Source organism: Amphiprion ocellaris, chromosome 17 (genome assembly GCF_022539595.1).
Source record: "Amphiprion ocellaris isolate individual 3 ecotype Okinawa chromosome 17, ASM2253959v1, whole genome shotgun sequence".
Lineage (NCBI taxonomy): Eukaryota > Metazoa > Chordata > Actinopteri > Pomacentridae > Amphiprion > Amphiprion ocellaris.
The window spans coordinates 15,298,187-15,310,384 of NC_072782.1; the positions used below are offsets into that span (position 1 = coordinate 15,298,187).

General features: G+C 38.6%; 1 protein-coding gene across 2 annotated transcripts in view; it reads left to right on the plus strand.

Annotated features, from left to right (window-relative positions):
- fibcd1b (fibrinogen C domain containing 1b) overlaps positions 1–12,198 on the plus strand; it is a 111,779-nt gene that overhangs the window by 54,769 nt on the left and 44,812 nt on the right. For both annotated transcript variants that reach the window (XM_023279543.3, XM_023279544.3), the window contains one exon: positions 1,483–1,619. In XM_023279543.3, the coding sequence (XP_023135311.1) occupies positions 1,483–1,619 (137 nt within the window). The remainder of the gene's footprint in view (positions 1–1,482; positions 1,620–12,198) is intronic.

The window sequence follows — 12,198 nt, forward strand, 5'->3', positions numbered from 1 at the left end:
AGCTGCTAACTGTAAGTGATCTGCAATGGTAAATGTAGAGGTTGTGTGTTTCAGGTAAGGGGTTCGAACAAAAACAAAGCATAGCAAGTTTGAAAACATATTACATTATCCCTCTTATCTTCCAAGCTTTAGGAAGTCTGGTAGAAGGTGCACGTGGTAGCGGTTATAAGCAAATCTACCCCTGCTAAAAGTGCTTTAAAACTGAGCAATGCCCACTTCTGGCATTGCTTCCACTGAATGCCATCAGGTTGAATTGCTTGCAGACGTCGTCATGAACCAGGCCAAGCAAAAGTGGACCTGGAGCATTAGTCCGATCAATGAAGGAGGTCCTTGGAAGAAAATTTTCTCTGCTGTAAGGGATCATTAAACTGAGAAACTTTGAAAGCCCTCGTTATAGAAGACCAAATTCTTAAATAATGATGATGGTCTCTTTTTTTTAATGTCCCATGGAACCTAGACAGCTTCAGTTTCCTGTAATGAAAAGAAGTGGGAAATGTTACCATTTATGTGTGATGGTGATGAAAGTGGGAGCTTATTAGCCGGGGCTCGCACAGAGACACGGGAAAGCTTTGGGGAAAGCAAACATTTCCTATCGTGTAGGGACTGTCGGGGAAAAAAAAAACGAATCTTGTATGGCCTTTTTAAGAACTCTCCTAGCTGTTTTAAATTCAGGGGTTTGACCCGGTGAAGACTGGCATGCATAATCTATGACACTGTCCTCATCGCAGAGTTCCTCTCCTGCTTCCTGGGGAATAGATTTTGTATCCCTCGTGTAAGACTGGTTTCTAAGTCGCAGACAAGGGTGCTACTGTTCTGCTCTGCTAGCTTACAAGCAGTCTCTGTCGCTGTCACTTCTTCTCTTCACTAACTCTTCTTGAATTCTGCCATTTTTTTTTACTCTCTCCACTCATTCTGTCTCTTTGTCTGTGTTTTATCACGCCAACGTATATATCTCCTCAATAAGCTTCTCTAACGTCTGTTTTCTTCTTTTTCCTTGTATTATCTCAACTCTCAGCCCTGTATACCTGCGTCTTCTCCCAGGCTTCTTTGCGTCTCTGCTCCACCCATGTGCTTTTCCGTCTTCATTTTTGACCTACTTACTTTCCGTCTTTTTTATCTTTGCCGCATTTACTCTGTCGTCCCACTGTGTCATCTATCACCTGCCCGTCCGTCTATCTTTTCTTTTTTTTGCCTCTAAACACAGCCATTCTCTACCTTCTCATTGCTTTTTCTTTGCTTTACAAGAGCAGTCCTTCTTTTGGAGAAAAAACAAGAGCAAACTAACACTTTCAGGTTAATTTTGGCAGGAAGAATTCACAAGACAGGGCACGAATTGTAGCATTTTCTGCATTTTTGTGCCTTGCTAGTAGCTGGCTGTAAACACGGGAAAGGGTGCGAGAAGTGTACAAGTGCATTCTTTCCTTTTGCAATCCATATTAGACCTAATTTATTTAATGTCTCCCCACTTTCCCCCATCCCTAGGCTCCCGTCCTCGTGACTGCGGTGATCTGTACGCCAGCGGTCAGAGAGAAGATGGTATCTACTCCGTGTTTCCCGTTCACCACCCTTCAGGCTTCCAGGTCTACTGTGACATGACCACAGACGGTGGAGGCTGGACGGTGAGTCAGACAAAAACACTCACATGTATTACACTGGGCATAAAAACACACAAAGCTCTTAAGCTCTATGCACATCTCCCCAAAGCAGAAACATTCACTTGTTTGCTACATTTATACCGAGGTCGTAATCAAGATGAAAACAGAATATGGAAGGTCTGTTTTTGCAAATCTCCTTTTATGTATTAAATATCCCCAAAATAAGAATGATTTACAAAGCAATCACTTCTATTTAGGCCTAATGGCACATACAGTAAGGACATATACTGGTTATTTTTTCTGAAGACCTGCTGTGATTACAGTTGTACTGCCTGAAGGGTCTCATGGATCAATCTGAAAGCGTCTCATCAAAGTTTAATCACAGAAGAGCGAAGTGATCTTAAGTTTGAAGCGGGCCTTTTGGAAAACAGTCTGATTTTTGTTTTTTCATTTGGACAGAACAGAATGCTTATTAGTCATATTTCAAGTGAGAATTTCCTCACGTAGAGTGCTGAAAGAAAAAAAAGGGAATAAAGAGGAGCAAGACAAAAAAAATATTCAAATGAAATGCCAGTAAAACAGTACTGCAAGACACAACAGAACACCCAATGAATCATGATGACACTCTCTGTTTAGTAGGCTAAGTAAATGGCAGCGTTAAAGGAAGGATGGAGATTCAAAACCTGCTGTAATCTAATTTGTCTGCTGATGCTGAGCTGCCTTTCCGGATATAAAGGCAGCACTACTTGTTGTATAAAGCAGGACAGGCAAAATGCACAGCCAGCGTATTAAAATACAGCCCCTGTTTTCATGTGCAAACCAATTTGTCACTGAGTTTCAAATTCACTAAAAGAAGCGGTTTTCCTTTGGAGATGACAAATCTTTTAACCTGTATATGTTTTGGTTCTGTAAATCTTGCATCCCTGTCTTTGTGCAATAATGTTTTGAAAGGATTTTGTATTATAAAAAGGCAACGCGAAAAAGGATATTTAGTTTCTCCGAGCATGTTTTTTTTTTTTCCTTGATCAAACATCTGTCAGTTGTCTGGTCTTCCTAAAGCAAACATCACTGTTTAAGTGAGACTGTATACTGGAAGCGCTGCGTCTTTTGGGAATGAGAGACAGCGAGGTGAATAAACATTGACACAGAGCTGTTTGAAGTTATATTTGGAAGTGTAGTTTAGATGTTTTTTACTTTGCACCCAACACGCACACAAACACACGTACATAGATCCACCATCTTTCCTGGTTAGAGCCATTTATTTCCCTTTGTTCTGCAGCGTAATGTAGCCGTCCTCAGGGAAAGCAGAGTTGAAGTAAGACCCTGTAACACTTCCAATTTTCAAATCCAACACAACTTTTTTTTTTTCTCTCTTTGCAAGTTGTGATTCACAACTTAACTTTTCAGGGACCAATTTTAAAAAATCTGAAAAATGATCTGCTGTGAAAATAATTTCTGCCTCTTTCACATCATGCAAAATGGGGCAAATTGCATGAAAAGTGTTCGGCTTGCATTCAGGGAATAAATACGGCATTTGATTATTTGGTTTTTGTGGGTGTGATGCTGTCTTGTTGACAGCATTTTGATGGATATTTTAAAACTTCTTAAGATGAAACTTTTAAGGTGTCTTCCGAGTATGTGTGAAAATGTTATAAAAGTGTGAAGATGCCTCCATAGTTTCAAGAGGAATGACTTCTCAAACTTGTAAACAACTTAGCTAGCAATTTTTTGCTTTGCAGTTACACACAAATACATTTGTTTGCAATTTCACAGTTTGTAGTAGCGCAACAATTTATGCATCATAATTTGAAACACCATCAAGCACAAGAAGAGTAAGAAGCAAAGCCAAATAATATTAAAAGTATTTATCCTATTATGGTGTGATTATCCCTGCGTCAGTTTGCTTTGCACTTCCAATACAAAGACATACAGCACATTGCAAACTTCAGCTCAAGTCACAGTTTGATCGGCATGCCACTGAATTGTGTGTGTGTATGTGTGTGTATGTGTGTGTGTGTGTGGCACTTGTAAATCGGTGACTAACTGTGTGAGATAGGCAAGGTCGTACCCCACTATCATCAAATAAAGCAAGACTGTCAGAGTGACAGAGTGCTTAGCACAGCATGATGGAATAGAGCTACATACCAGCCTGTCAGTGGGTAAATGCTTATGTGTGTGTCTGTCTGTGCATGAATTAATGTTTGGGGCAAAATGAGTGCACACGCACAGAAATAGTCTGTGACGGCTAGCATGCCTCCCCCATTCAGAGTTTCCTCCATCTCTTCAAAAGATGCACTCCGTTTTCCCCGGTGTTCACATATTGTCCTATAAAAGGATTTACATCGCAGCTGAGATTGAGGCGATAATGCAGCATTTACTGATCCTGCCTGGTGTGATGAGCTGATTGTGATAACACTTGAGCCTCATTAAGAGATCAGCGTGATGTGATCCAACAGGGGCAGGTAGAGAGACAGGATGCTCGGTGAGTTGAGTGGCTTACTGTCTGTCTGCCGGCTGAGCCTAAATAAGGAATGAGCCATATGCTGCCACCTCATTAGCATACTTTGACATACTGTAGAACTGTTGCAGAGACTGCTGCAGACAGACTGAGAGATGAGCAGGTTACTTAGAAGAGGAAGGAGGGAGGGAGGAGGAGGAAGAGACAAAGACAAGAGAGGGCTTGATGAAAACATCCGACTACGATAGTGAGAGATAAAATAAATAACCACAGTAGGTGAACAATAATTCACTTTTCTTTGCCTACACTATGAAATCAGCCCAGTCTCGTAAAAAATATCTTACACCTAGAGCTGCAAAATGACTAATGTATTACTCAATTAGTTGTCAACTATCAAATGAATCGCCAACTATTTGTAAGTGTAATCTTTCTAACAAGAAAAAATGTCAAATTTCTCTGATTCTGTTGTCCTAATTGTGAAAATTTTATGGTGTATTTTCTCCTCTATGACAACAAACTGAATATCTTAGGATTCTAGACAAGATAAGACATTCCAGGATGAAACACTCATGAATGTTTTTCACCATCATTTGACATTTATTAGATGACAAAACTCGCCAATTAATCAAGAAAATAATATTAGACAGAACAATTTCCAATAAAAATAAGCCTTGGTATCAGCAGCAATGATCTACTGAGCAAAACATATTATTCTAACAAAAGAAAAGGTTGTAAAATTGTTAGATGCTTGTGTTTTTTTTTCTTTTTCATGGGGCTATATTTGTGGCATTTGACAGTATTTTGAGTGTTTTTTTAACCCAAACTGTAATATTTTTCCTAAACTTATCCAAGTAGTTTTACAGACTTAACAAAAGCAAACAGTGAATGACAAGAAAACCCTGAAACAGTGACTGAAAAACAATTGCATGGGTGTGTTTTACTCACGAGTATAATCTTTCCTAAACATAACCAGGTAGTTTTTGTACTTTAACTTACTGAAATCATGTTTGTACCATCAAAAAGAATAAAAAGTGACTAAAAATGACTTGAAACAGGGACTGAAAATGAAAGTAAACAGCCAGCGATACCCCACAAAACAACTGTCTTACACAGGATTTTAAACCTAGTCTTCAGAATCAAAGTCTTTTTTGTATATATTCCACCTCAACCTGCCCAGCCTATTTATAGAGACTTTGTTTTCTTTTTTATGTATGACGTGAAAAAATAAACCCACAGACCAGGAGAAGATGGCAAAAAAATATTTGCATCTCACATTTTACAGCCTTCATTGTGAAACTAATGTCTTCCACTGTGTACCGATGTAGCTGTTGCACATTTTGATGTGAGACTGCGCCACTGAAATGTCTTAAATCTGATACGGGCTACAATAGCATCTTATTCCTCTGTTGTATTTGCAGTGAAAACGGTGGCCCTTAGGGAGCCGCTGGGATAATGGAGCTGTCTTAAGTAGCTCTAAATTTAGACGTCAATCAGCAGAACTGTAGCGTACGACAATGATGACCTTTAGGAGGATGTTTTTGTGCATGTGTCTGTTCATATGCCTGCTCGTAAATACAGTAACCAATATGAGAGTTCACATTGAGGGTCTGTGCTTTATTGTCATAGCATTCAATAATATTAGCCTGACTTCTATGAAAATTAATCAGAAAAAATATTAAGAAAGAAACATAACTCAGTCGGAACCAGCCCAACAGAGCCACTCAATGCCACTATTTCTAGCTTAATAAATGAGAGGTTATCTTTTAGAAATCAGGTTAGCCTAGGGAGTAGCTTTTTCAGCCTACATTTATAATGTAAAGATTTCAACATGACTTACAATCTTGCCTCAACGTTAGTTCTTGCTCAGTGGTTTAAGTAGTAAAAATGGAACTATTTCTCTTAAGGGTTCAGAAAGAGAAGATGGCAACGTACAACAGTCTGTCAGGTTCATTAGAAGATGGAGGGAATGAATGTAAACTCCCCTGAAGTGTAGGACAGTGGAAGGATATGAAAGAGAACTAATGAGTGCAGCTTTCTAAGCTTTCTTTAGTCGTTGGATATAGTTGTAATGCAGAATGTGGGATTCTTACCCTGAGTGCACATAGAGAACATCTTATACAGCATGAATCACATAGAAGCATATATGTGCCCCTGCTATTTAAGTAGAAAAATATAAATAAATGAGGAAGAAGCAATTAGCTATTCACCTATTTTGCCATTGAAATGTGTATTCTTTAGGGAGCTGCCCATTATCTCAACATGGAGACGATAAATAGCATGAAATGTATTAGAGGTCCAACTCCAGTTTTACAGTTTAAAGCCTAGGGGTTTATTTGTCAGCTGCTGGAGTCAAGATATTCAAATTTGGGAGGAGCTGTACATCTTGGGTATTGCGGGGGTGGGTGGGGTGAGCAGTAATTACTGCAGCTAATTGACTGAGACACCATGTTGTCAGTGGTAAATATGGCCATCATTAAAGTGAGACTAACAATATGTAAATGAGGGGAAGAAAAGCAAAATACTAGATATACTGCATATGCATGTACTCACATACCCACACACACACACACATAAATGCACTGTGTGTGTATATATATATATATATATATATATATATATATATATATATATATATATATATATCTATATACACAGTATACTGTTGTCTGTTGGTGTCTGAAAAGAAAAGAGGAAACAGAAGAGACATTAGTACAGGTTGATGTGAACAGTTGTCAAAGGAAATTGGTCAGTATTTCTCTGCTGGCATAACTCATGCCCTGGACACAGTCAGACTACAGAGGTAGGAGGGATGATGGCAGATAGGACATAAAAGAAAGGAGCTATCATTACTTGGCCACACAGTGCCTCAACACACACATACCACACACTTTACCTACCTCTGGAAAATGACTCAGACGGTACACAACAATCTGCAATGACATCTCAATAAAACAACCTTTAGAAATAATCAAAGAAGCATACATACAGGAAACATGTGTTCATATATGATTGCAGATACACTTAGTGTGTCACAAATACTAAAATATGTACACACTCAAGCCTTTCACTGAAGCAATCCTTTGGGCAAGTGGTCTGCCACTTTCCACAAAGAGAGATTTCAAATGCCATTTAAATACATCTTCACGGCTTAGGGTAATGTCTTCTATTATTACTATTTTATTTGTTAAAAGGAAGGGACTAAAAATGACCATGGCATCAATAATGAATGAGAGTAGATATATCAGAGTGCAGTGTGGGGCTGCATTATCAAATGGTGCTTTTATCAGAAGCACTCCAATCACTCTCAAATATTCAATTCAGCTAAGAACTGAAATGTAAAAGTTTGAGATTGAATGTACGATTGTGTGCATGTTGTATCACCCCTTTAGAGGCTGGGAGTGCCTTTTGAGCATTTCAGAGTGTATGGGCTTTTCAGTATCTCTATCTGGCTCAGAGGTTCTTCAATATTTCATCTCTGTTAGTTTATTGGTTCGAAAAAAAAATAAGGAAAATCCAGGATGGATGTTTGTGCACTTCTGTCTTATCTCTAAATGTTTTGTATGGCCACAAAATTGAAAACTTCAGAGCACAATCTAACCATTGTTCAAAATATAATTGTTTTCCTAATGTTTAGATTCTGGGTACTTGACCTTCACTTTAATCAGATGCTAATTTCTTTGTTATTTACTTTTTTCTGGATGAAAATGCAGGCATCTATTTGCACCCTCAGCACATGGCGTGAGGAGATACTATTGTTGTGTTGAGAGGGAGCATGAGCTGTCTACTGGTAACATTATCACAGCTGGTATCAGACATGTCCTTTAGGATATTAGTGCCATTAGCTGGGGCTGGGTGCAGGTTATATGGGGAAAGGTTAGACAGCTGTGTGAAGACTGCCGCGGTAACATTCACATTTTATATTTGTTCTCTGTTACATGAGCAGGCACACAAATAGGTCTCCCTGCACTGTTGCTGCTGGACCTGCAGGTTATATTTTTTGATGTTTTATGCCACATTATGCATTTTTTTTTTTTTTTGCAGTATAACCTGAAACTAATTTATTACTTTGATGTGTAAAAAGAAACGTGTTAGGTTTATACAGTACAATACTGCAGCTGATAATTAGTCTCATCAGATTTCTGATCCATCATTTGTCTCATTATTGAAAGGTAACCTATACTCCTATGCAATTTACATTTTCTCTTACTTTATTTATAGATGTGTAAGTTATGTAGCTGTAGCTATAGTCAGTCCACCACTTAGGTGTTTCAATGACTACTATATGGATGTTAATGGAATTTTGTGCTCATACACCCATGGATGGGAGATCCACAGCCTGTACGTGAAAAAAAAACAAAAAAACAGCTGTATTTGTGCAAAATTTTGTCCAAACACACAATGTAATGTGTCCTTACATTACCTCATGGTAGGCCATTCCAAATAAATTTATAAAAATAACACCTACTATATTAGCATCATCACTATGGGCATCACTGTTTAATTTTTTTTTTCAGTTGGAGATTTGAGTGATTATTTTGGATACAATGAATGATTTTTCTTTTATCTTCTTTTAATCTGGGCACATTGCTACCAGTGTGATGTTGAGTCGTTAAGTCCTCTTGCGCCGGGTGTTAACCAACACACAGATTTTAAAACACAGCCTTAGCAGAAATCTACCTGTGTTTAACCCACTTTCTCTTAATCCCTTAACCCGAATCAAGATTTCTTGTTTATATGTATCAGAAATCAGGTTACCGCTGAAAGCCGAATAATCCCCTCACTTAAGCACATGTAAATGCAGAAATTATGTTTGCACATGTGTGTGAGGAAGCCCGTGAGATAGAAAGAGCGTCTGTGGATTGTGTTTTTCCTTCTGTTCTCATTTGCTGCTGCTGTGTACAGAGCACATCTGTCTTTCTGATAGGATTATAAAACATTCACCAACAGATGTTTGCAGTCTTCTTTGAAGATAGCAGTTGAGCAGACTGCTGTGGATTTATGAGCGCTTTCATCAGACTGTGTTGAATTTGTCACCATATCATCAATATTCTCAACAATGTAATCAAATTGTTAGTAATTCCTCAGCCAGTCTGTTCTGATCCATCTTCAGTCTGTGAGTGGAGGCACGATGCAGCATTTGGAGCTGATTTTATGAGCCTCGGAGTTAGCTTCATGTGTTTATTTTTTATTTTATTTATGTGTTTCCTGAGTATTCATGCATTGTGTTGACTATGTCCATATTGCATCTGTTTCTCATCATTTCTTCTTACCTAATTCCTGTATGCAATCTGTATTGCATCTTATGGCTGATGTGTTAATCGCTCTGCGATCATGTTACCAATTATCTTCAGGTTGTCAGCAAAGAGCATCGACAAGTGACATCTGTTGTCAAAGCACCAAACATATAAACATGGTGCGCTCACAGCATGTAGGCTATATGCCAGGAGCTAACAAGCTATTGGCACTTTTCCTGTTTTCCACCCAGTCACATGCCAGATTGTAAATCTCCCAGAATCAGCTTTGGAGTGTTTGTGTTGATTCTTTCCTGTGTTCTGTTTTGTAAGTCAGGGTGTCCGTCTGTGCAAGCTGCAGGCTCCCAGTAGTTGACAGAAAGCCTGCTGAAGAGCTTAAGGCAGCTTGTTAAGTAGCCTTCATCTACTGCAGAGATTATAGGGAGTTTAATGTGATCATGCCAGTGCAATAGCTCCCGAGCAAGTGTTGAGATGGTCGTTAAGGATTCGGGGATTTGCTATTTGGCCATTTTACTACACTTCAATGTTTGTAGCTTGAAACGGTTCATCTAAGACTCGCCAGATAGCATTTGCAGTGTGGTTTGTTTACCGTGTAATCGTATGTGCATACGATGTATTTGGATGTTGGTATTTTTCCCAGATTCTCCTCTGCAGCATTTCTTCAGGAGCTGCAGCCGATCAACACGGGGCTCACTTTTCTGAAGAACTGTCAGTGTTCCCTTGACTAGGGAATAAGCGAAAAAGAGACTTTTAACTGTCTAATACATAGTTTATGGCGACTTGCTGACACAGACACTCTGACAAAACATGTTGCGGGAACCACTGTCCGCCTCAAAGGTACTTTCTTTCATCTGTACAGCTCTCTGCTTCTGTGCTGCGCATAACTGGATCCCTGGCTGGATAAAGTGAATGATGGTTCACCGAGACTTTTATTAAGGAGAGAGCACGTGCTGCTGTACTGAGAGCTAATACCAAAACCAAAATACAAACATTACCTCACTTACAATCTCTCGTTAGGCACTGCAAGCTCACCCTTTAGGCACATTTTCAATTAGAAAGAGAAATAATCATAACAAAATCTTGCACAAAATGCAGTTTTAACCCCCATAGTTTAAACATGCTGCACTCCTTGCTCAGCAGTCCTCAATAATGTAATCAAGCGGTGCTAACTTTATGTGAAGCACGGCAGAATTGGGGTGAAATAGCAGTTTGCCAGTCCACGCACATTCTTTTTGAAGCTCTGGAAACCACAGAAAGCACCACGATGTTGCTCCAAAATCAAACAAGAAGTTATTTAATGGTTCAACTTTAGCTGCACAATTTGGCAACTTTAACATCATCAGAAAACTGAATACAACATTATGATTACCTGGTTTTATGCTTGTACATAAGCCTTAATATTCAGTGAAATAATGGAGCTGATGGATAGAAAGATAAAATTGAAGCCATTACTTTAGAAGGTGTATATATGTAGATTTATTTCCGCATTCTGAAACAGCCGACAGCACTCAGAGAACAGATTTCCCATACAGACAATTTTCTTGGAAGCCTTTTCTTATTTATTTATTTATTTATTCATTTATTTATTCATTTATTTAATCAGGGACCATGCAATTATCATAGAACACATAGAACTGATGCATTACATATAGAGTGTGTAGCATTGAGCTAATTTTCAACTCCTGTCCCTGGTTGGGTTTTTAAGTAAAAGTAGTCAAAGGATCAACAACACAAATAAAAACAGCACAGACAATATTAAAAACCTATAACCCCCACCTACCCACCCACACATACACACACACACACACACACACACACACACAAACACGCACAATGACACAATCCACAGTCAGTCAGACCTTATAGATGTCATAGGTGGGTACATTTTTGTTTTTCTTTCAGCTAATACTTAACTTTTGCTGTAAATTTTTTAAAATCTATCTTATTAATTTCGTTAGGTAATGTGTTCCATATGTGACAGCCTTTGATAGAAAAGGCTGTCTGTCCAAATGTAGTTGTGTGGTAAGCTATTTTGCAGTTGTTGGTGGTGGAGCTTCTGGTGACCCTGCAGCCGTCCTGTCTTTGGATGAATCCACAGAGTGGCTGTGGCGCTGATTTGTTGAGGCATTTAAAGATTAATTTGACGAAGCAAAGATCTATGAAGCTTTCAAAACTCAATAGTTGTATCTTTTTAAAATAAGACAATGATGCCACCGAATTGGTTTTTTTATCCATAATTTTCAGGGCTTGATTGTATAATGAACCTATGTCCATATTCTTACAGTGAATATGTGTTGCTGCACCAACGGTAGACGTAATTCTAAAAAGTTGCCTTGGAAAGAAGGGCTGTGGAGGCTTTTGGAGCATATAGAACAGCTTATAAAAAGATTTAGAGCTTCAAGAAAAAAAAGAATGAAGTCACAACAGCAGCACAGGGGAAGACTGATGGAGAGTGCAAGAGCTACAAAATGAGAAGAAGCTGAAGAAATAACCATCCTTGAATTATTCTTTATGTTTACTGTACACATGGTGAACTCAGGGGAGAGCCTTGCTACACAATATAGTAGCAATAAAGACAAATGTGACTTTTTTTCAGCTTCAAATGTTGCACATTATCAATCAGAACTATATAGTAAAACATCTTTTGATACACAGCAGAACAAAACGACACTTTACATAATGAAGTAGTTCGAATTTTTCTTTATTTCTTGTTAAACAAGATCTTCAACATGTAATAGCCAATACATGTAACAGCACTGGGTGTCATTAGCTATTGATATTGATTTTGCTACCACTGTGCCAGTATGAACACAGGTAGCAGTCACTATGGATTTTCTAGCCCAGTGTTTGGAATCTACTTAATATTGTGTATGTGAAGCACTAAATCCTTGCG